The following is a 23964-nucleotide window of genomic DNA, read 5'->3' as shown; positions in this document are numbered from 1 at the left end:
GTTTGGGACGAATGCACCATGGCAAACAAGAAAGCTGTGGAGGCACTAGATCGATCTTTGCGTGACATTCGAAACTACGACGCTCTTATGGGAGGTTTACCTCTGGTACTCGCAGGAGACTTCAGACAGACATTGCCCGTAATACCGAAAGAACAAAAGCTGACGAAATCGCCGCGTGTTTGAAGTACTCCCGCATCATATGGCCGAAAGTTCGAACACTGCGCTTAACCACAAATATGAGAGTCCACCTCTACGGAGACCGCGAGTCGGGATCTTACGCGCAGTTGCTCTTGCTAATCGGCAATGGAACGATCCCCACGGACCCTGAAGACGGTCTCATCAACGTCTCTTGCGGCACAGTAGTGCAATCTTCCGACGAGCTCATACAAGCCGTTTTTCCTCAACTTCACGAGCAATACAAAAACACAGCCTGGCTTGCCGAACGCGCCATTCTCGCTCCTCGAAATGACGCTGTTAATCAAATAAACGACACTATGCTTCAGCTTATACCAGAAAACGAGAAAGTATATCTGGCCGTCGATACGACAATGGAACCAGACGACGCTGTCTACTATCCTACAGAAGTTCTTAATTCGCTGAATCCCCCCGGTCTTCCTGCGTATACCTTGGCCCTAAAGGTGGGTGCTCCGATTATGCTTGTACGCAACATCGACGCCCCGAAACTGTGCAACGGAACGAAATTGACCGTTACCCGACTCTGCCCCAACGTCATAGAGGCGACAATATGCACAGGACAGTACGCTGGCGAGAGTGTATTTATTCCGCGCATCCCCTTAATTCCTTCTGATTCCACTATTCCGTTTAAGAGACTGCAGTTTCCAGTAAGACTGTCCTTTGCAATGACGATAAACAAATCGCAGGGACAGACATTGAAGACGGTAGGTCTCAGTCTTCAGACCAAATGCTTTGCTCACGGCCAATTCTACGTAGCCTGCTCGCGTGTAAGTTCTCCTACGAATTTGTACGTCCTGACAGAATCTCCAAAAACAGCTAACGTAGTCTATCACGAAGTGCTTTAGCCCCACCTTCCCCCTTCCCTAACCGCAACTTTATCCTTCGCCTCGAAAGAGGCCAACATTTTTGGGCCACGTGGCGTACGGACCTCCCCGTGGTGTGGCCTGGGTAACGCCGACACGTACGCCAGTAGGTAAGTAAGTAATAAATTTAAAACCACACCCGGGCGAAGCCGGGTAGTCAGCTAGTCTCTACCACTATTGGCATACGCGCCATCTTGGTCGAACGTCACGTGACGACTTCCACCGCGAACTCCTCCGTCGGATCGCGTCGGAAGACGATTTTCGGCGAATTTTCGAGCTCTGCGAAAAAATGAAGATAACACTTTGGGCTTTTTTCGCGTCGGGGCCCCTTTCGAGAATCGTCGTTTTCCCGCCGATTCGGGCGTCCTTTCGCTTCGTTTCGCGTTTCGAAAGCTTTCATTCGACGTTGCGAAGCGTTTTCGATCGTCGAATCGCGCCGAAAACGTCAGCGAAGGCCCGTTTTCGAACGTTCTCGACATCGACCGATTTCGAAACTCGCGCGGACGACTCTCTCGACGACAGGGTCGCTTCTTCGCGTCTTCCTCGACACTCTTCCATTTTCGATTGTTATCGAGGCCCCTTTTTGGGATTCGGGATGTTTTAGCGTTCCTGATTCGATTTTCGAACTTTGCCACCTTTCGACGGTGATTTTGCCTGCCTGCGAATTCTTTTTGAAAAGCGAATCGTCATTTTTTACTCGGTTTTCGACGTCGCGTCATTCATACGGGTCACTCGTGCTGCTCGGCGAACCCTTTTCGCTGCTTCTCCGCGTCTTTTCTGGCTTTCCTGCCGTTCGAAACACGTCCTTTCGCTTCTTTGCAAGCGATATTCGCCATTTCGTACGGTTGCCCTTTCGCTATTTCCTCCTTTGCCCATCTTTTGTTCGACAGTTTCTTTCCGAGCGCTCCGAACGTCGTCCGCTCGGCAATTTAACGCGACTTGCGAGTCTTCTCTCTCGGCGTCGATCTATTTCAGGCGAAATCGTCTACTCCGTCGGTCGATTCGACTCTTTTTCAGCGAATCGTCGACTCATCGTTTCTTCGCTTGCGCAGCGCATCCGCACACGGTCCAAACGGTGTGTGCGAACCGTTGTCGTTCATTCTCTTTCGATTCGCTCGATCGAAGAGACGAAATATCGCCTTCGTTCACTGTCACGTGAGTCACGTACTATCTTCTTCTAACGTATCGAGTGCGTGCTCCTCTAGAATCGCTGTCAGTGTCACTCGGCGTCTCTGTTTGCGGAGAGGTATACATCTTTTGCCGACTGCCACGTGAGCCACTTTCTTTACAACTCTGCCTGAACCTCTATTGAATTTTTCTCTTCTTAGGTTTTTCTCAGTGTCAGTCGGCGTCTTAGTCCGTACCGCGAGGTCGGGCTACAAAAATCCAATAAATCAAAAAAAGCCAAAATCTTAAAAGCTCACAAAAAAAGCCAAAAAATCTCACGAAAAATCTTAAAAAATCCTGTACAACAAGAACAACCAGAAATTCTATTTATCCCAAATTTAGGTCTTTCTGACGATGCCTCGAAAGCGAAGGTTTGTTTTCGATCTGGGAAGACGGTCTCGCAATGCCAAAAGGATACGATTGCAAAATTCAAGAGCTTTGGCTTCCGAAAACCGAGCCGTTTCCACCGAACATTCTATTTCTGCTGAGGACACTCATTCCACTTCTGCTCAGCACTCTGATTCGACTTCGTCCACCCTCTCCCCAGAATTGGGATCAATTCGTCCTCCGCAGAATTTGATGTCATCTGAAAATTCCTTTTCTTTAGATCACCACTCCTATTCCTTTTCGTCTCCAAACTCCACCGGCACCGATCGTACGTTTTCTATTCGTTCCAATTCTACGTCACTTTCACGCGCTTCTGAATCACTACTGGCCGCGCATTCCATACCGAATGACCAAGGCTCATCCATCTGTTTGAACAGCCAAGCTTCTCTTACCCGCTTTTCGCCATCTCTCGCTGTTCCTGTTCTTACCTTTACGCGCACGGCGACTTCTACTAACGACATTGATTTTTCCACCATTTCGCTTCCAGGTCCATCTACAAGAGAATCTCGCTCTACTTCAGATACCCGTCTTTTCGAAGTGGACGCAGGCTCTTCTACCAGTACAAGTTTTCCAATGCGGTTTGTGTCTCCAATGCCGGTCCGATCGCAACAAAGCAATTACGTACAAATTGCTAAGCGCGTACCCCCGCCAATCACAAACCAAGTTCCTTTGCCGACCCAAACAAGTTCATTCCTATGTACCACATCGCGTTTCCAAGTAAGATCTACTGCCCCGACCGTACAAGATGCGACGAACTCCGGTGCAAGCACTACTCCACGTTTAATTTCTGACCGTCAGGAAGACACGGCATCTGTCCGAGTACCAGTAGCCGAGGCAGGGGAAGACACGTTGAGCGAATCCCTAGAAGTACACGACGTACCCGTGCGTCTCCCAAACTATCCCGCATTTCATTATAACCCACAAAATCAGTACGATGGAGCGCGCACAGGTTCAATGTCCGCTACCTGCCTTCGCTGCAATGCAAAGAAGTGGCCAATCGAACCTCCGGGAATGTGTTGCGCAAACGGCAAAGTCGACGTTCCCTTGCTTGGTCCTCCTCCCGAGCCGTTACGCGCTCTTCTTACCAATAACACACCAACAGCCAAAGAATTCAGAAAAAAAATTCGCACATACAATTCCTGCTTTGTTATGACGTCATTTCAAGCGCACACTTTACTCGAGCCCGGATTCATGCCCACCTTTAAAGTTCAAGGGCAAATTTATCATAATATCGGACCTCTGACTCCTGCAGCTGGTGAGAGACCCCAGTTCGTCCAAGTATACTTTATCGACGATCGCGGACAACAAGCCGACGCGAGATTATCGTGGCAAATAGACCGAGAATCGCAGCTAAATAGGCAGACCACGCTTCACCTACAAGACATGCTCCACGAACACAACGAGCATGTTCGCATTTTCAAAACCGCGCTCGATTAGCGAACACCAGACATGCGTGACTATCGCGTTGTCATTCGCGCCGACAGAGTTCCCCAAGGCCAACATCAACGAACGTTCAATGCGCCATCTGGCAACGACGTTGCTGCTATTTTACCCGAAGGCCAAGAAGGATATCGCGACATCGTCCTTTCCAATAGAGATAGTACAATAAAACGCATTACCGAAATTCACAGATCTTATGATTCGTTGCAATATCCGCTTCTTTTTCCGAGAGGCGAAGACGGTTACACAATATTGTGCCGACAGAAGGATCCGAAAACGAATCAAATCACCGAGAAAAAAATGTCTATGCTGCAATTTTACGCATTTCGAATTATGCAGCGCGACGGCGACTTTAACATTCTTCTGCGTGCAGGCGAATTGTCTCACCAGTTCATTGTCGACGTTTTTGCAAAAATAGAAACTGACAGACTGAACCTCCTTCGGACTAAGCAAGAACAACTTCGTGCGGCCTCTTACACGGCGCTAAGCGATGCAGTCGAAACTGACGGCGACGTGCGCGACGTCGGCCAATTGGTCGTTTTACCGTCGTCATTTACCGGAGGACCCCGATACATGCACGAAAAGTGCCAAGACGCAATGACGTACGTCAAGCATCACGGAGCTCCCGATTTATTTATAACCATGACCTGCAATCAAAATTGGCCAGAAATTACGAGCGAACTCCTTCCGGGACAAACCCCAAAAGATCGACACGATCTGATTGCCAGAGTTTTCCGTTTGAAAGTTCAAAGGTTCATGTACCTCGTGGATACGCAACACATTTACGGCATCAAACGCTGCCACGTTTACACGATCGAGTGGCAAAAGCGCGGCCTACCTCACGTACACTGTCTCTCTTGGATGGTAGAAAAAATTCGTCCCGATCAAATAGACAGCATCATAAGCGCCGAACTTCCCGACCCCAACGAAGACCCAGAACTTTTCGCAACAATCACCAAGCACATGATCCAAGGACCTTGCGGACGACTCAATTCCAGATCTCCTTGCATGAAAGACGGCCAATGCACCAAACACTATCCAAGAGAGTTTTTGCGCGAGACCATCACATCACTCAACGGTTATCCCCTATACCGACGCCGATCTCCAGAAGACGGTGGAGTAGAAACGACTATAGGCAGATTTCACGTTGACAACAGGTGGGTCGTTCCCTACAGTCCATTTCTATCTCGCACTTTCGACTGCCACGTGAACGTCGAATACTGCAGGTCCATTTGCGCCCTGAAATACCTAATGGCCTACTTGAACAAAGGCAAAGACAAAGCTGTCGTCGGCTTGGCAAATCAGCACAGAAACGACGAAATCCTGCGCTACCAAATAGCGAGATACATTAGTACAAACGAAGGCTTCTGGCGCATGTTGCAATTTCCCATTCACGACCACTTTCCAGCAGTCGAACAACTTCAGGTCCACTTGGAAAACGGTCAGAGAACGCTGTTCAACGTTGAGAACGCCCCGGACCGTGCAGCAGAACCTCCTGCTACGACGTTGACAGGTTTCTTCCAACTCTGCGCTTCCGACGATTTTGCCAAAACTCTACTGTACATCGACGTTCCACGATACTACAGATGGGTGAAGAAAAAGTGGCAGAGAAGAATACAAGGTCACCTCGTGCCCGAAACTGACGGCATCAGAAAGTCAACAACTTTAGGGCGCATTTACACGATTCATCCCAGAAACACCGAATGCTATCTTTCGCGACTTCTTTTGCTTCACGTTCGAGGACCGACGTCTTTTGCAGACTTACGAACAGTAGATGGCACCGTTTTTGAAACCTACGCCGAAGCGTGTCGGGAACGCGGACTTTTGGCTGACGATCAGCATTGGCACCTCGCACTCACGGAAGCCACGGTCACCGATCGTCCTTACAAAATTCGCGACATGTTTGCCATCATGCTTCACATGTGCGAAATTTCCGATCCTCTTCGTCTATGGGAACAACACAAAGAAGCGATGGCCCAAGATTTCCTCCGAACTCTTCGCAGACGCGCAAACGACGACACGCTACCGTACACTGACGCAATTTTCAACCGAGCTCTACTTTGCATCGAGAACAAGCTCCTTTCGTTTCCTGGAGGAAAACATCTTAGCGATTATCATTTCCCAGTCCTGATCGCTCTTCTGAACAAGACGACGACAGCCTTCCCAGAGAAATTGCTGCTGAATACTCCTATAACAACGCTGAAATGCAGGAACGACTCACAAGAAACGAACTCTCACTCACCGAAGAGCAAAGACACATTTACGAAGAATTACTTGCCTACGCCGCTCAAGGTCCCGACGATTCTATCATTTTCCTCGATGCGCCAGGAGGAACAGGAAAAACCTATTTGCTCAATCTTTTCCTAGATAAGATACGATCACAAGGGGAAATCGCTCTCGCAGTCGCCTCTTCGGGAATCGCAGCAACTCTCCTCACTGGCGGCAAGACGGCCCACTCTGTTTTTAAACTTCCCTTAGACATCAGTCGTTACGAGCGTCCCACTTGCACCATTCAGAAGAACACTGCACGATCGCGACTTCTCTCCCTCGCCAAAGTCGTAGTGTGGGACGAATGCACCATGGCCCACAAGAAAGCGCTCGAAGCATTAGACAGATCCCTTCGTGATATTCGCAACAACGATACGCTCATGGGCGGTCTGCCTCTAATACTGGCCGGAGACTTTAGACAAACGCTGCCTGTCATAGCAAAAGGAACCAAGGCCGACGAGATAGGCGCATGCCTCAAATACTCGCGCTGCATTTGGCCTAAAGTTCGAACCATGCGTTTGACAACGAACATGAGAGTCCATCTGTATGGAGACCGCGAGTCAGGCTCTTATGCACAGTTACTCCTGCAAATCGGCAATGGAACGATTCCCACCGACCCTGAAGACGGTCTCATCAACGTACCTTGCGGCACAGTCGTCCAATCACCAAACGAACTCATACAAGCCGTTTTTCCTCAACTTCACGAGCGATACAAAGACACCGCCTGGCTTGGCGAACGCGCCATTCTCGCTCCTCGAAATGACGCCGTCAATCAAATAAACGACACTATGCTCCAGCTCATACCAGACAACGAAAAGGTTTATCTCGCCGTTGATACGACTATGGAACCAGACGATGCAGTCAACTATCCAACCGAAGTTCTTAATTCCCTAAATCCCCCCGGTCTTCCTGCGTACACTTTAGCTCTAAAAGTCGGTGCTCCTATTATGCTCCTGCGAAACATCGACGCCCCGAAACTGTGCAACGGAACGAAGTTGACCGTTACGCGACTCTGCCCCAACGTTATAGAGGCGACAATTTGCAATGGACAGTACGCAGGCGAAAGTGTATTTATTCCGCGCATTCCCCTAATTCCGTCCGATTCCACCGTTCCGTTCAAGAGACTGCAGTTTCCCGTCAGGCTGTCCTTCGCAATTACCATGAACAAGTCGCAGGGACAGACATTAAAGACGGTAGGTCTCAGTCTTCAGACCAAATGCTTTGCTCACGGCCAATTTTACGTGGCCTGCTCGCGTGTAAGTTCTCCTACTAATTTGTACGTCCTGACAGAATCACCCAAAACAGCAAACGTAGTCTATCACGAAGTGCTTTAGCCCGACGTACCTTCCCCCTTCCCTAACCCCAACCTACGTACCTTATCCTACGCCTCGAAAGAGGCCAACATTTTTGGGCCACGTGGCGTACGGACCTCCCCGTGGTGTGGCCTGGGTAACGCCGACACGTACGCCATTAAGTAAGCAATCAATTTAAAACCGAACCCGGGCGAAGCCGGGTATTCAGCTAGTCTCTACCACTAAAAGCATACGTGCCATCGTGGACGAATCGGTTGTTCGCGAACTCCTCCTTCGTTTCGAACCGCACGGCGCTCTCCGCTTTTCGGCGCCTTCTTCGAACTCGTGTGGGTGATAGTAACTGGGTTTCGCGCGTCGGGGCCCCTTTCGGAAATCGTCGTTTTTCGAGCGATTCGGGCGCCGTTTCGCTTCGTTCGAAGTTCCGAGAGCCGTTATTCGACGCCGCGATGCGTTTTCGATCGTCGAATCGCGCCGAAAACGCCCGCGAAGCCCCGTTTTTCGCGATTCTCGCGATCGATCGATTTCGAACCGCGCGCGGACGACTTTCTCGACGACAGGGTCGCTTTTTCGCGTCTTCCTCGACACCCTTCCGCTTTCGATCGCCGATCGAGGCCCCTTTTCGGGAAATCGTCTTTTTTCTTCGAAGTCGCCCACTTTCGCGAGTCGTTCCCGCTTCCGAAGGCGATTTTTCGATGCCGCGAAGCCTTTTTTCCGTTCGCGAAGTCCCGAAATCGCTTTCTCGCCCCGGTTTCGTCACTGACGTCATCGCGAACAGCGCGCGCCATCTTGGATTCCGTAGGTCACGTGATACATCGGTTTTGACTGCTCTTCCAGCCTCCTTGGCCTTTCTTTCTGCGTTTTCGCACTTCGCACGAGTTGTATCGCTTCGTCGGAAGCGTTATTCGTAAGTTCGAACGGTTCTCGATCCCATCTTTCCTTCTTTTCACCAGTGTAGTCCTTTCGATCCGTCTGAACGCTCTTCCACGTCGCCTTCGAAGCTCCCCGCCGCGAATACTGTTCACAAAACGGGTATTCTACACATACGCCTAATTAGTTCACTTTGAGCGAAGCCCTGCTATTGCCAATTCGTTCAAGCGGGTATTCGTCATAAACGCACAATGCATTCTACGTGTGAAGCGCCAAAGGTGGTCGAGCCGATTGTCTTCTGCTAAGTACAGTATATGACGGGATCACCCTATCCATTGAACAAATAATTGAACTTATTACTTTGGGTTAAATCAATTGAATCGATTGCCTTCCATTGATTTAACCCAAGCTCTCCATATTACTGTCGAACGATAAACTGAGCAAGTGCAAGAACTAAAAACGTTAAAATCCTTAGCGGTAGCGGGTTTGGCTAAAAACGTTCTGGAGACGCTGTTCTTCAATCAGAGTATACAATGACTCTGACCTTCATTACATGCATGGTCACTTTGTTCTGACATATACTTACACCCATAACTTCATTTGCACAACGTACCGTGCAGTTACGGCTAAATCAATTGAAGGCAATCGATTACAGGCAGCTTAAGCTCTTCATATTACTGTCCAACGATAGACTGAGCCCCTGCCAGAACTAAAACGTTAAAAACCTTAGCGGAATCGGCTTTTGCTCCGAATGTATGATGGTACGTCTGGAGACGCTGTTCTTCAGTCAGAGAATGCAATGACTCTGACTTGCATGATATTCACGGTCACTTTCTACTGACTCATGTATACACCCATAACTCCATTTGCACAACGTACCGGGCAACTTCTAGCGCACTTACTCTGAACAAGTAGTGGTATCTCAAAGTGCAGTCGGTATACACCGACCAAAACGCGGGTCACAAGATGTAAATTCGTTCTTGGCGCGGCCAGATTAGCGAGAACGGGTTCACAAAGAACGAAAAGGTGCCGGTACTAACGACCGGTAGTGACGAACGGAAGTAACACCAACTATTACCGGATGTAACGCCGGAAATGTCAAAGTTTCACGTGTCTGTAGCGAATAACCACGCCAGAACAGAAAACTTGGAGAACAGACCCGGGCGAAGCCGGGTAGTCAGCTAGTATTGATCTATTTATAGGTCTCTCCCACTCCCACTGCTGCGCGTCACACTGAGCAGCTTGGATTGATCGAAGAGCAGCTTGCTGTAGCATCTGTTCAAGTCCAACAGTTGCTGTTTGAGGGAGCAGCTTCATCAGGAAATGGACTCGCTGAAGGCGTATCTAGGTGAATGCGTGGCCTCGTAATTTGTGACATCACGTTTACCGCAACCTCTCCTCAGACACTTTCTCCGAGCATTTGAGCAACGTACGTGGCGATTTGGTTAGAGCGGTCGCAGAAAACGGTGAGAAAAATTTGGGCATGAATTTAGAGCGGTATATACAGTCTACTCACCGTGACTGTATCGGACAGATGTACTACTCGGTGATATTGACCAAGCGCGAGCCCGTTGTAGCCGTCTATTGTAGCCGAGCTGGAGCTTACAAAATCAGAGAAGGGTATGTATTATGTTTGCCTTGCCGGTCACCCACCTCTGAATGACCTATTTTTCCAGATAAATTACATCAAGAAAATGAGTCACTTAGAGAAGAAATACGATTGAAACACGGTAATTTTCAAGTACCGAGCACCCATTTTGGACGCTACTGATTGTCATTGCAGAGTCTTTCCCTGTTCTCAGGCACAATGTACCTAGAAATGGAAAGATCTACAATCCGTCAGAAATGGAAAGCTTTTGCGTTTAAAACTCTCCTGGACTCTTCAGCCAGATAGAAAAGTCCAGAGCTATAAATAAATAGAGCAACGACACTCCCTTACAAGGACCGCCATTTTGTGTCCAACCTCTTACGACCACCCCTTGAAGTATTGCCAAGGAGCTGCTCGAATTGCTGTCTCACGTTGCGCGAAGCTTTCTTATTTACAGACATCTCTCTCGCGAAGGTTCAGTTGTACATACTACGCAGTGGAGGCGACTTTATCGATGCGTGCGAGACCCCGTATTTGTTGGGATTTGATTGCATGATTTGTGTTAATTCGAATACGGGGCGTAGGATTAGGTGGGTGTGGAGAGAGGGGAGACCTCGCTATAGCTGAATAAAGAGTTGCATCCGGCGACGACCACTCGATCACCCGAGTTACGACGACCCACGGACGGGAAATCGTAACAATTTGGGGGCCTGTCCGGGATCGACAGAGTGCGACCAGGAAAAATCGAAGAGGAGTCATGCCGAGAGGCAAAACGAAGAAAGCGAAGATGCGACGCAGGCAAGCGTCGCCAGAACGGACCCCGTCGCCGTTGCCGCCGACCGAAGACGAGCGCGACGTCGACGTGGGAGAAGAGGAGCGTGACGAGTGTGCGCGACGACCCGCGACGGACGTGGGAGACGCTCGAGCGACTCGAGCGGAGGCGCGCAACGTTGCGCGATTAGAAAGGATGGCGGCCGAGCAAGCAGACCAACTCGACATTTTAGCGGACCGGTTGCAGCAGGAACGCGAGGAGCGCCGCGCTGCTGAGTTGGACTGGTTGCGAGAAAAAGACGCTCTGCGAGAGCGCCATTTTGAATTGCTGCGGCAAGTGAGTGAACGAAGGTACGTGTCGTCGAGATCGACGTCGAGAAGTCGAGGAGACGAAGAGTCGATCGCGGAGGAAATGGAGTGATCGGAAGGGAGTGAGGAGGACCGGGAAACAGAGTCGACTTCTGAAGATGAAGATCACGTGGGTGTGGAGAAACACCACGTGGAGGACTCGAAAAAGAAGAGGAGCGGTCGTAAACAAGCTAAGACAAAGAAAAAGGAAGATCGGAAGGAAAAGGCGGCGGAGAAGTTGCAAATTCAAGGAGGAAAGGAACAAGGGACGTCGGAACGAGCCGAATTCATGGCGGCCATACGCTCAATGGCGATGCCTAAGCTTCCGCCGTATTCGGGAAAGGACGACCCAGAGGGAGAACGTTTGGAACAGTTCGTGAAGGAATTCGAACGTCATTCATCAATTGCGGGATGGACAGGGCAGCTGAAAGTCCAGCAATTCGCGTTACGCCTGACGGGACGGGCGTTGAGTGCGTACGAATCCATTTCCGAAGTGGACCGTGAATCGTTCTCAAAATGCTCGAAGTATTCAAGGCGAAAGCCCTGCCTTTGATGCTTGAGTCGTACCGAAGTCGAATGTTCCATAGCAGAGTGCAGGAGAAAGAGTCCGTGCAGCAATACGCACAAGAGCTCCAGCACTTATTCGAGAAAGCGTACGGTCGTTTCGCAGTGACGAAGGGACTGAAAGATCACCTGCTACTGGGACAGTTCGAACAAGGCTTATGGGAGAAGTGGAAACGGGAATTAAAGCCGCCTCCCCGTACCTTTGAAAAGCATTGACGCTGGCGCACACCGCAGAAGCAGCGGAAAAACAGCTGCTACGTCGAAGCCGAGAGAATGGTCACGAGGGCGTGACTTGAGCTTAGAATGGGAAATTGTTGGGATTTGATTGCATGATTTGTGTTAATTCGAATACGGGGCTTAGGGTTAGGTGGGTGTGGAGAGAGGGGAGACCTCGCTATAGCTGAATAAAGAGTTGCATCCGGCGACGACCACTCGATCACCCGAGTTACGACGACCCACGGACGGGAAATTGTAACATATTTCCCTCCGCGCATAACGCTAGCTAGGACCAGAGCTATAAATAAATGCATCCGAAGGCAGCGCAACACGACATAGCGCTTAGACAAACACGAATAACTTCCCGCCCGGATAATGCTTTGTAGGACACAAAATGGCGTCCACATAATCATGTGACTATTAAAAAACAGACATACGCATGTCGTTACTCTATTTATTTATAGCTCTGGAAAAGGCTATCACAAGTGACTACTCTTCTACTCTTGACTCAGAGAGACGAGCTGCACTTCGGCGCACAAGAGTTGTTGGAGAACTTCACCGATTGGCTTATCTAGGAAATCGGGTTAGGACTCGGTTAATTTTTTGCTACTCATAACTACTGTCTGTCCAGCTTCAGTTGGCCTATAAGAGACACTTAATAACTTCTGCTACGATTGTCGCACAAAGGCCACCTTGGTACCGCTGTAAAGCGCAAGACGAGGGCATTTTCGCTATGTAGACGGACGCAATGATACAGCGTACCGTGCGCATTAGAGGCGTAAGTGGGCGCGATCTAATTATGTCATTAGTTTAACTTAGTTACTTATGACGTGTCTATAACTCGATCTTGAATCAACAACAGCTCGTCGTTCTCGTCGCGTTCGTCTTCGGAACTATCGCTTTCGCTCTCAGGTAAGCCCGTGGGGTCCTCTTCGCCTTCGGAGTCGGTTTCGTCTTCGTCGACGTTAAACTGAATAATAAAGTCCTCAACCGCTTCTTCCTGGAGACCGTCAGAAACCCAGAATCGCTCTTCTTCGCTTTCCGTGTGCCGGCAAAATGCTTCCCACATAGCCGGTAGAACGGCGGCGAAGCTTGCAGGCACCAGCTGTTCCAAATCAGCGAGCTTGAAGGTCGTATTGTGCCTTCGTAGATACCCCTGAACCTGAGACCAAGCAAGCTCGATTGGATTAAGTTCGCAATGTGCTACTGGGCTTCTTAGAACGGCGTGACCGTGGCGACGCGCAATTTCGTTTGTAACGAATTTTTTCATTGGTTGGGCTTTTTTTATTTTTTCGAGTAAATCTTTCTTTAGATCTCTTGAGTTCCAGTCAATAGAGTGCGCAGACAGCCAGTCCTGCATCACATTCTTCCGAGATGATTTTGTTGGCACTTTTTCGATTACTGAATTGTGATATGGTGCATTGTCCATAATAATGACAGAGTTTGGTAGGCAGTTGGGGATGAGCTTTACTTCGAACCACTCACTGAAGTGAGTTGAGTTCATCTCGTCGTGGTAATCACCACTATTTGTTTTTGATCGAAAAACCAGCGAACAATTTGGAATCCACCCGTCCTTCGAACCTGAAGAAAGCAATTCAGAATTGTCAGTATATCCATGTATCAAATAGAGATCACCAGCGTGGAGAATGATAAGTCTCTGTCCTCGCCCCGATGGACGTTTCCAACCACTTTTTCCTGATTCGTCTAACCAGATTCTCTCTGGGGCAATATGTGCATCGCCCAGGTTTCATCAAGGTACACAAGAGCTCGCCCTTCTCGTCGATACTTTTTTACTGACCGCAAAAATTTATGACATTGACTAACAATTTCTTTTCTTTCGTAGACATATACTTTATCGTTTCTACGGCAATACTTGAAGCCCATATTTTTCAGAAGGAGAGACAGCGTCGACCGACCTACGCGGAATACTCCTTCTCCCTCAGTGCCTGCAAGAGAGTCCTAAGGGTAGGGTAATCCCGCCGTTCGTAAAACTGTTGAATTGTCTGCCTTATAGCAGCTCGATCGAAGTCATCAGGATTTATCCGTATTCGAGATTTGTGATATCTAACTCGCTTTTTAGGTGAACGTTCAATCCGTCCCTTTTCTGTGAATTCCTTATGATAACGTCTAAGACTTCGGATGCTATAGCCAGTTACTGCCTGCAATCTCTCCTCAATTTTTGTGACTCCTATTCTCTTTTTCCGTGGCGTGTCTCGCTCCTCTTCCAGCCACTTTCGAACTCGCTCGATGAGCTGTTTCTCTCGGGAAGTCGCTCGAACGACTCTACGAGACATAGACAGCTTCTTTCTCGAGTACGCGCGCTTCTTTCTCGAGTACGCGCGCTAATAGACATGGCGACTATGGCGGCCAACTACTGCTAAAAAGCCGATGAAAAAACTCTCGCATGGTGAATTTCGGCCACGCTGAAGCCAAACAAGAGTGGAGGCACGGTCGGAGGGAAATAATAACGAACTGGGAAACTTCCGCGTACGTTGACTCCTCTTCCTAATTGACGGGTAGGGAAACAATTACGCGCTCATCTAATAATAACATCCGGAGGCCAACTGAAGCTGGACAGACAGTAGGCGCCTTCTTTTACAAGCTTAACTAACCTTTAACTGTTTTTAGTGCAGTATACTGTACTATTTTTTGAGTCTAAATAAATCACCATTTAGGCAAAACTGGCTTTATCTAATAGTAAAGAGATCGTAGAACACATGTAACATACGGGCAATTAAAAGAAATGGCAAAGAATGTTGTTTAGTGTAACCAAGGATACTAGAGGGAATGGATTGGAAACGAAGCACGCTACCCTGTTTTATCCGTGTCATGGTCACGTGAGAGACAGACCCGTATCATGAATCGCAAAGCTGTTAGAGATATCCTTCTTGGCGTTGGGAGCGACTGTATGTTTTCGCTTCCGTCAGAGAGGTGCCGAAAAAGCGTCCTTCAGGCCGAAGCATTGCTGGCGGCCTACGATTCAGGAATGCATGTGAATGAATTCGATACCCTTGCAAACGAAATTGTCCGGAGCGTGAATCTGGCAACAGGAGGAGCGCAGGGAGCAGCTATTCTGACGCCTAGAAAGAAAGCGTCTATTTTTCAGCGATGGCATTCTATACGGACGGATCGACTTGCCAGAGTTTGGGATGAATTTCTCAGTAAGATTTGCCTCTCTCTTGACCGTATTGTTCAGCAGCACGTTAATGAAAAAATGCTCGAGAATATGGTTCTCACATCGTCATCTTCTTCTACTCTGGAATGTCAAGTGGATTCAGTGAGGAAGAGGAAGTCATTATTCGCTATGCATCGGGATATGTTCCATTTTCCCTGAAGAAGAAATACCAAAAGTCAAAGGCAACATTTGCAGCCAATTGCATAGAGTTGCTTGACGCCATGAGTGTTGAAGGACCTGAGTCGTCCTTTCTTGATTATACAAAGGACTAGGTTCAGAGAACTAATAGAGGCGGTCTTTTCCAGGTAAATGATGACGCCTTCAGCTTATTCAGAGAAGTGGAGATGTCAACGCGAGATTTGTTGACTTCTGCTTTGCTGTCATCTGCGGATGATGGTGAGGGAAGCAAGAGGAAGGCCATAGTTCGCACAGCCTGCGAAGATGCGTTTTTCAGAGGCTGTTGGGCCTCTCTGACAGATAAAGTCGACTTTGAAAATTCTCGGCTACTCTTGGAAGACATCATTAATTTGTGGTTAACGATCAGAGGTTATTCTATGGCCGGAAGTTGGATGGAAAGATACAAGAACACGCACTCTAAAACCACAGCAAAATCCGCACCATTCCGAAAGACTCTTGCAATTTAAGCACATTGTACCTTTATTGTACCTTTCTTCGAACGACGTTTAGGCAAAGGAGTGTCACTAATCTGTATCTCTTGTAAAGCACGTCTTCTCTTCCTGCAGTTTCCTCGAAGAGGGGCAAGTGCAGCAGAGCCCTGCATTCTTATGCTTACTGCGCTGTCGTTGAACTCCTTCACGGTCGGATTGGTATTGCTTCCGCCTCGGCTTCTCTGCTTGCCAAAGAACATTTCCAACGGATCCTGACAGAATCTTTCACTTAGGACGTAATCGACGCCAGGAATTTGGAGCAGTAGAGGCACCAATTCGACGAAAGAAGAAACTGTATAAAAACAATGAGCTACTACATCAAATGCTAGGTGTGGGCAAGGTGTGGGCCCTTCATCCCTTACCAGTAATTCGAAGTCCCTGTAACGTTTCTCTAGACAGCTGCATCAACTGCTTTTCTTTTGCAGAAAATCCCGGTCTCGCGTCAACTTCACTCCTTCAATCATCAAAGTAAGCTAAGAAGTCTTTCTTTAGCCACTAGCATGAAAATGACGGTCAATTTTGGTTTCACTGATTTTACCTGTAGTCGTTCATCGTCTGCAGAACGGTACGGAAGAAGATCCGGTTTTCTTTTCTTTATTCCTTCAGAGAGGCATCGACCGTTTAGACAGTCGAAAAATTTGTCCATCATCGGTACGAACAACTCTGTTTCTTTCGTGTCGTCTGACCGAAAGTGCCCAAATGCGTCGGCGACCGATTTACTAAGAACCTATTAGATGGAAAAATATGTGTGAACATGCCAGGCAAAGAAATCTGATTAATACCTGTGCAGCAAATGACACGGTTATTCTTGAATATGACGTTAGATGCAGGTGCTCTCTTCGAATTTTTGGTAAGATAGAGAGACCTGATGACGTCGTGGATTTGTCGTACAGGTCTCGAAGATGTATCCAGTTTATGAATTGACCGTTTCTCTACGAAACCAAGGAATTACGTCAGTAAGTTATAGCGTTGGCTTACGCTTACCCAGAGTTTTCTCGAGAAGCGGTGGGCAAAGGAATTTGACCAACAGTTTCTGGCTGTTTTTAGCAGATGGGGGACATCAAACATGAAGTAAATGTCGCGATCTTGTTCGGAATAAGGATTTCTTGTTTTGCATATCTCGTCGCCGGCAGAAGAATGCAGTCCAAAGAATTTCCGATTCGTTGCGGCTCCATCGCAGACCAATGCCATGACTCTAAGGCCACATCGTTCAAGGTGCTTGACAACGTCCCAAACAATGGGATAAAGCTGAACAGCTGTCGCACCCGTAGTGGCAAAGTGTGCGTAGGGAAATTCCAGTGTCGAGAACAGTCCTCTGACCATAAACGCCAGCATGTGAGTGGTAATTTTCCCTGCGGGTTCCCTGCTTCGTTCGGTCGCGCCTTCAGCCTTGCAACGTTCTTCTAGCCTTTGAATGCCATTTTCAAATTCGCCAAGATTAGTGAATCCGACAAGATTCAGGCCGTGCTTGTCAAATACAAGATTCTCCTTAATTTTCATTTCGTCAAACGCGACGACGACATATTTATCTTTTTCAGCCCTAACGTTTGCCTCCGCTATTAGCTGAACGTCGAGGGTTTCATGGAATCCGGCAGCAGCTCGAGTCCAGTGCGTGTAATCAAAAAGGGTGCGTTCGGATGGAAGACGAAGCACACCAGAGTCTCTCAAAGCGGTGTACGCTCCGCTGGACTTCAGCCTGATGTACAGACACCACCGGATAAAGGCTGGATGCCATCTCATCTGCTTAGGGTTTTTCCGCAACGCCTCCACTTGCTGGTTCCAGAATAATTTTTTCAAGGAACCGTCCGGGCACTCTTTCTGCACGGCGTTTTCGGCACTCATCGCAATTTGTGCAAGATCATCCTGCACGAGAGGCTCGACGGAGATACCATCCCTCTCTATTTGCCTTTGCAGAGCTCTCACCAATCTTCTCGCTGAAGACAGCTCTTTCCTAATTGCAGACATTTTGAGTTTCTTCTGCGGCGATCGGAGGTATCTATCGTTTGCGTGACTTGATGATAATGAAGCGTTATGTTCCAAGTCATTATTTGATTTTTCCCAGCGACTATTGATCTTTCTTAAAACATTCCGGTACTTCACGCATTCCGAGCATCTTCGACCTGTCGTCAACATTTGGCACGTCGTCGAACGAACAGTCTTTTCGTGGACGACACCGTCGAATTTGACGGGCACAGAAGAATCAAGGATGGACGACGCCTCCTTTCCATTTGGAGAAAGCAAACTGCCTTTCCTAGATTCAATTAAGGCGATGAAAGCCGAGTCAGGATTGCCAGGACAAATAATCGAGCTTTCCAGTGTGTTCAAAAGATCATCAGCGGCACGGACAGAAAGAATTGTAGGCATTTTCTGTAAGACAATACAGTCCCGCTTAACAGACTTGCCAGCAACGTGCACCTCCCAGGTAAGATCCTCATAGATAGTAACATTAAGCAGAAGAAGCGGACCTCGTGGCGAATGCACAATTTTGCTGACATTCACACAGTCGCTGAAAGAGGATGACCAAGACGATGAGGGCAGATTGACCTGACTCATTAGGTCAGTCATTGTGACTGGTTCAACCGTCTGCAGCTCGACAACCTACAATCAAATGACGGTGTCAATCAAGACTACACTGATAACTGCTCAGCTTTGAACATACGCTCAAATTTTTCTTCCTTGGGCGTCCTCTTTTCCTACGCTTTTCCCACTGCGTCTTCCTTTCTTGATTTTTCCCTTCAAAAAAGAGCAACTTCCTTCCCATAACGACGGTCCAGAACTAGAGAAGCAAGCAAAAGTGGATTTTAGCGAAACGTACTCGTCAGGGGTTTAATCTTTTCACAAAAATTACACAAAGTTGGTGCTAAATAGCGCGCGTTTAGACTTATACGAAGACCAAGAACGTCCAAAACTACTTTATTTTAGCATAATCCACAGCAGCAACAATGCGGCGAGAAGTTGTAAGCGGCGAAACTCAGAATAGCAGCTTCATTTTGTCAGGAAAATTACACAAACCGTTATTGCTCCTAAAACGCGACATATCTACGCGACGGATGCTTCTACATGAGTGGCAGAGCGATAATACGCTAGCGGGATCATACCGGAAACGATTGGAAACAAACAAGAGAAGCGACACGCAGATAAAACAATACAATTTGCCCGCAGGGACACGTGTGACAGACGACTAGACGGGGGCGTTACCATGACGCGGATCTGTGTCGTCATACACGGGTAGCGTGCTTCGTTTCCAATCCATTCCCTCTAGTATCCTTGGTGTAACCAACAATGTTTCGTCTTTTCCTAAAAATTGCATGTAAGTCCATCATTTTGTGTAAGAAAAAAATTATTCCTACCTTGTGTGCCATTCCTCAAGGCATGGCGCGGGGTATAGGTACACGTCACAGTCATTGCAACGATATTGCGTGCGTTTTGGGCTGGTGGCAATAGCGCAGCGACCCCTTCCGTTGCTGTCTTTTAGAAAAGGACGGTCTATAGCGACCGGCAGTCACTATTGACTGGCGGCCCGGCCTTTGCCTCGAATAAAATTTTGTCATGAGATCCATGGCGACCGCTTTCCTGAACGTGATCAAGGCGTTTACCTTGCCGATTCAATCAGGTACCAGAATAGACGCGTGTACCACCGCCGTGATTTCAACGAGAAAGAGTACGCTCTCAGAAGATTGTCCGCGAGATTGACTTCGCCAATATAGCGATTGTAATAGCCGACGGCAGCTGGGCAAGGAACTTCGATACTGGTGCCGTCTTTCTCGCGTCGTTTCACCGTAGTAAAAAGATTCTCCGGAGTAACAAGTCTCAAATGAGAAATCGTTGATGTTATTACCTGCTTCTTGTCGATCCAGGTAAGACAATGAACCTTGTGTCCAACAACGCTGGCATTAGAAAACAAAGATAAATCTGCCCAAGAAGACGATGACGATCCCCTGGCTGAATTCCGCAGGGTTATTTCGGTGACTTTCTTGGGGAAGCCTGTACGATTTGTCGAGCGGTTCCGATGCAGTAGGTATTCCGTACTTGCCTCTCTCGACAGCTTGAAATCAAGTGAAGATGATCATCAACACGACTTAACTTTCGGTTAGATTGATTCGGTGGATCGCGGTGGGCTATTTAGAGTTACCGAGAGAGCTTACAACTTATTTGTTTTGCTGGATAAGACAGTAAGGATGTCTTTGGGCCGTCACATCTGCTCTTAGAAGCGGCCGTCTTTTTCTCCACTTTCAATTCCTCCAACCGAACTGAAGTTGTTGAAAACCCATTGTAATGCACATGCCAACAAACAGCTCTAGAAAGTTTAACAACAAAGGCTCATCACAAAGACACAAAAAGCGAGAGACCGCCAAGAACAACGTTGGATTATTTTTTAATACTATTATAGCAAAGCAGAGCAAGCATGGCATTTGAATATAAATCATCATATAGAACGGGTTTGTAGTGTGTTATTGACGTACGTCACTTCTTACTGGTACATCGCCGCTTTGGCAGAGGAGTCGATCCTATTATTTCTTCAGCAAACAGCCGTCTTCGTCTCGAGATGTTTCACCGTGTAGGGATTTGTGCAAACGGAATTCTGAATGACAGAGACGAAAAAGGTTGGAAAGTAGAACCTGCACCGTAGTTGTAAAGACGCTAAGTTGTATAAACACTGCGCGATGGAGGGGTGTCACTCCTTCCACCCTTACCCCTCTGTTGACCAAAGTAATTTTCTAAGGCGTCTTGGCTGACGTGTTCGCTTAGGATGCAGCAGTCATACACAACATTTGACGTGAAACTTCAAGAAACGAGTGAACTGTAAAACGCGTTATCATCTACCTAGGGAACCTGTCATATAGTTTTATACCTGTCACTGTCCAGCCAAAAAGTGTCTCTTGGTTTAAAGTCAACCGCCTGCGATCAAGCAGGGAGACACCTGGAATGGACTTGCGCGTACGCATTCCATTCACCTAGGTATCGCAGAAAACATTTTCTAGCCACTAAATAGTAAGATGTTGTTAGATAAATGTATTCATCTGCACACTTTCACATCAGTCTTTCATCATCATCCAATGCTGTATAACCTCGCCGAGCCGGCCTCTTGTCAGATAGACCACGACCATTCTGGCAATCGAAGGCGTAGTCAAACCTTTGACGAAAGGTATACAGAAGTTTTTTGTAGCCTCGATTTTTAGAAATTCCCTTCCAGATGCTGCTGACGCACTAAGAATTTTGTATGTATTAAACAAAGATGGCGTTATAAACCCAAAATATATACCGTAATACGGCACATAAAAGGGCATGCGCTTCTACATGAAATTCTTACTTTAATGTAGCCTCGCGTGCAAAGCCCTTCTCCTCTGATCCCGGATAAACCCGGAGAGGAGAAGGGCGTTGTAATATTCGTCCGCGTCATAGGTTACGTGTAGCCCCTTTTGGGTGCGCGGTTGACTTAATTAATTCGTAGACGTTTTTCTCCCAATCAATAGCCGCCTGCACTTCAGACACATCTATTGCGTCGCTGTGGCCTAACGACTTCGCAACGCTTTTGGTGCACAAGATCGATCGAGAGACTCTATCACGCACACCGACTTTCTATATTCTCCATAAATGCATCAACGCTGGTAGGCAACTGTAGAGGTGGAGTCAGCAATGTACGTGTGACAGGAGTGCATCCAATGAGAGGCCAATCGAATTTGGTAGGCGTTGCGCGCATATTTAATAGCATAACGAAAAGTTTAAAATCACACTAGAATGCTTTTATAAAGGCTACCAAAAATGACTGTGATGCAAAGAGACTTGCATCAGAACCACACTGTGCCTCGCTGTACTAGCGTATGCGCTACTACCTCCAGATATAGACGCACCCAAACCAAAATTCACATAGAATGCACGCGCTTTAATGAAGTAAGTGCATGCAAAATTGCACTGTTCGAAAGCTTCGCGTTAGTCTCCACAGGCTGGATCCAACTGACGGCACGTGCCTCACGTAAAGCCGTTGGGCCAATCACCATCGAGCATTGCACATTCCTGCTTCTGCTTGTGACTTCAGATGCCAATCACGTGGTATTGTTACTCTGACAACGCGTCCGGGGCGGCGACGTATTGGCTAATCGCGCTCCTGATTGTCCAATCATGTCAGTAAGCTAAAATCTAACAGTCACACGAATCTACGATGAGCGTCAACGTCTTCGATCTACGCAGGGAAGAAATCCTGAGTTTCCTGTCCTATGTAAAGAAGTGGCCCAAGACTTCCTCGTGAAGTCCCTACACGAGCCCACATCGATTATCGTAAGTGAAAGACCTTAGAAAACTAAAGATTAATTCGTCATTTTTAGGTCATAATGATGTGCACCAAGCGGCGCGAAATGAAATGTTGCCGGAAGATATTACATTCTTGAACCTTCCCACGCCGAAGGTGGTCTTATCATACGAAACCGACAACGACGAAACCGAAAAGGACGAGGCTTCCGAAGGACCCCCCTCCGCTGCCGTTATCTCTTCCGCCGACGGGAAAGTCGACGAAGGACCCCTCCGCCGCAGTTAATGCCGATTGGAAAGCCAACAAGAGACCTCCCTCCGCCGCAGCTCACGCTGCCTCCGGAATGGCTCCCGAAAAAGAACCCATCCCGTCAGGATGACGCTACGTTCGACGACGCTCCAGCGCGCCGAGAACGACGCCAAGCGCGCCAAGCGCGTGAAATAACTTTCGCAGGGGCCGTTGCGCTGGGCGCCGTTGTACCCTTTTTCTGGGTGCCGTTGCGCATGAGACTTTTTTCTTGGCGCCGTTGCGCTATCTCTTTCCGTGTTCGTTCTTTTTTTCCGTGGTAATATTATACTTTGCGTTGGAAGTTTTTTTACGTGTGCGATCGCTTGATTTGTACATGTCCTGCAGTTAAAGGCCAGCATTCGAACAGCGTCGCAAAGGAGTTTGCTGACGCTTTTCGGCTATTTTCACGCCGTGAAGATGTGGCAGATTTTATTCTAAATTCTCTAAAGCATTTGCCAAATTGTGTTGCGGTCATAAATTCTACGGCAAACAAAGAAATTCGGCTCCACACCTGCATTGAAATTTAGTTTTTCTGAGTGCTGAAACGTAGCTTTACGCCAAAAGATAATTCGTATTTGTAATCAATAATTTCTTCCGTGTTTCTCTCATTTGTCAGTAGTATTGTGGCTCAAGGGACTGGAAGAAATCCATGTAACGATCGTTATGAAGGCGATTTTCGCTCGCCAGGTTGGTTTCAGCTCGACTAACGTCCGCCACGTGTTCGATCAGGTGGGCTTCCTCAAGTGATGAAGCTGTGGGCCCCGAAAAGCGAAAGTAAAGGCAAACTAGGGAAAGCTGTCGACTTTCTGGTGGAAAGACACTCCCTGAGGAAAGTCGAGCAGATGTGGGGCGTGCCCAAGTCTACATTGTTCAATGCTGCGAAGCGCAGGAAACTTGAGGAAAGCTGTGTCTAAACCCGATCCAAAGAGGTACTCATCTTCTTCTGTCAATGGTGTCCTGCCAAGGATCGCAGACGAACCACGCCTTTCTTTTTATCAGCAGACAGTCTCTTCTGGTTGTCTTGCCGCCGAGCTTGCAAAATGCATGTGTTGTACACGCGGTGCTTTCGACCTCCCGGTGTGTAAACAACAAAGGGAATGTGAAATGATTTGAACTAATCTCGACCCGCAACCGCTGGCTATTAATTTTGCGTAATGACGAGCAAGAGTTCAAGAAAATTTACTGTATCGCAGTTGATCCCAGTTTTGTAATGGTCACATTAGTCAGTTCCAAAGTTAATGAAGTCTCCAACGATTTGTTAAGCTTCGACATCAAATCCCGTCAACATGGAAGAGCGCGTTTCTATCAATGTGTCATTGTCTTGTGCATCATTGGATTCTCCTGCAGTGTCGCTGTCTTCTTTCCGTTGGTTATCGTTTTCGTCGTCAGGGGCCAGTAGCGCAGCAAACGAGGAACCACCAACTAAGAAGGCAGGCAAAGCGATTATAAATTAGTCTTTTATTCTATTTCTTTTTATAGGCAAAAAGATAGTCGATTGCAAGGTATATTATGCGTTTGTAGGACGTACGACTTAAAATAGTTTTACGTAGAAAGGAAACGGATCTGAAGCTGCAAATGATTCGGTGACGCGGAAGAGGA

At 47.8% G+C, this 23964-nt stretch overlaps 2 protein-coding genes and 1 pseudogene across 2 annotated transcripts; 2 read left to right on the top strand and 1 right to left on the bottom strand.

Moving 5' to 3' along the window:
* Positions 1 to 236: 236 nt before the first annotated feature.
* Positions 237 to 7634, top strand: LOC136194875 (uncharacterized). The gene is made up of 5 exons (XM_065984123.1): positions 237 to 773; positions 828 to 899; positions 4050 to 6079; positions 6178 to 7576; positions 7611 to 7634. The coding sequence occupies exons 1-5, from the start codon at positions 237 to 239 to the stop codon at positions 7632 to 7634; spliced, it is 4062 nt and encodes a 1353-aa protein (XP_065840195.1).
* Positions 7635 to 10845: 3211 nt separating this feature from the next.
* LOC136194874 (troponin I-like) lies at positions 10846 to 11987 on the top strand. The gene is made up of 3 exons (XM_065984122.1): positions 10846 to 11196; positions 11350 to 11677; positions 11734 to 11987. Exons 1-3 carry the CDS (start codon positions 10846 to 10848, stop codon positions 11985 to 11987), a joined length of 933 nt encoding a protein of 310 aa, XP_065840194.1.
* Positions 11988 to 12810: 823 nt separating this feature from the next.
* On the bottom strand, positions 12811 to 13871 carry LOC136194873 (uncharacterized; annotated as a pseudogene).
* Positions 13872 to 23964: the final 10093 nt, after the last annotated feature.

The sequence above is a fragment of the Oscarella lobularis genome, chromosome 13 (assembly GCF_947507565.1).
Source record: "Oscarella lobularis chromosome 13, ooOscLobu1.1, whole genome shotgun sequence".
NCBI classification, from domain to species: Eukaryota; Metazoa; Porifera; class Homoscleromorpha; order Homosclerophorida; family Oscarellidae; genus Oscarella; species Oscarella lobularis.
The sequence above is the reverse complement of the archived record's forward strand: the minus strand, read 5'-3'. Positions and strand labels throughout refer to the sequence as shown.

Excerpts from the sequence above, each read along its gene's own strand:
- LOC136194874 (XM_065984122.1), top strand. The coding sequence starts at position 10,846 with ATGCCGAGAGGCAAAACGAAGAAAGCGAAGATGCGACGCAGGCAAGCG. Across the intron at positions 11,197-11,349 it reads ATTTTGAATTGCTGCGGCAA|AAACACCACGTGGAGGACTC; the intron begins GTGAGTGAACGA and ends GTGGGTGTGGAG. Across the intron at positions 11,678-11,733 it reads CCTGACGGGACGGGCGTTGA|TATTCAAGGCGAAAGCCCTG; the intron begins GTGCGTACGAAT and ends AAATGCTCGAAG.
- LOC136194875 (XM_065984123.1), top strand. The coding sequence starts at position 237 with ATGAGAGTCCACCTCTACGGAGACCGCGAGTCGGGATCTTACGCGCAG. Across the intron at positions 900-4,049 it reads AGGGACAGACATTGAAGACG|CGAACACCAGACATGCGTGA; the intron begins GTAGGTCTCAGT and ends GCGCTCGATTAG. Across the intron at positions 7,577-7,610 it reads TTTACGTGGCCTGCTCGCGT|AATCACCCAAAACAGCAAAC; the intron begins GTAAGTTCTCCT and ends ACGTCCTGACAG.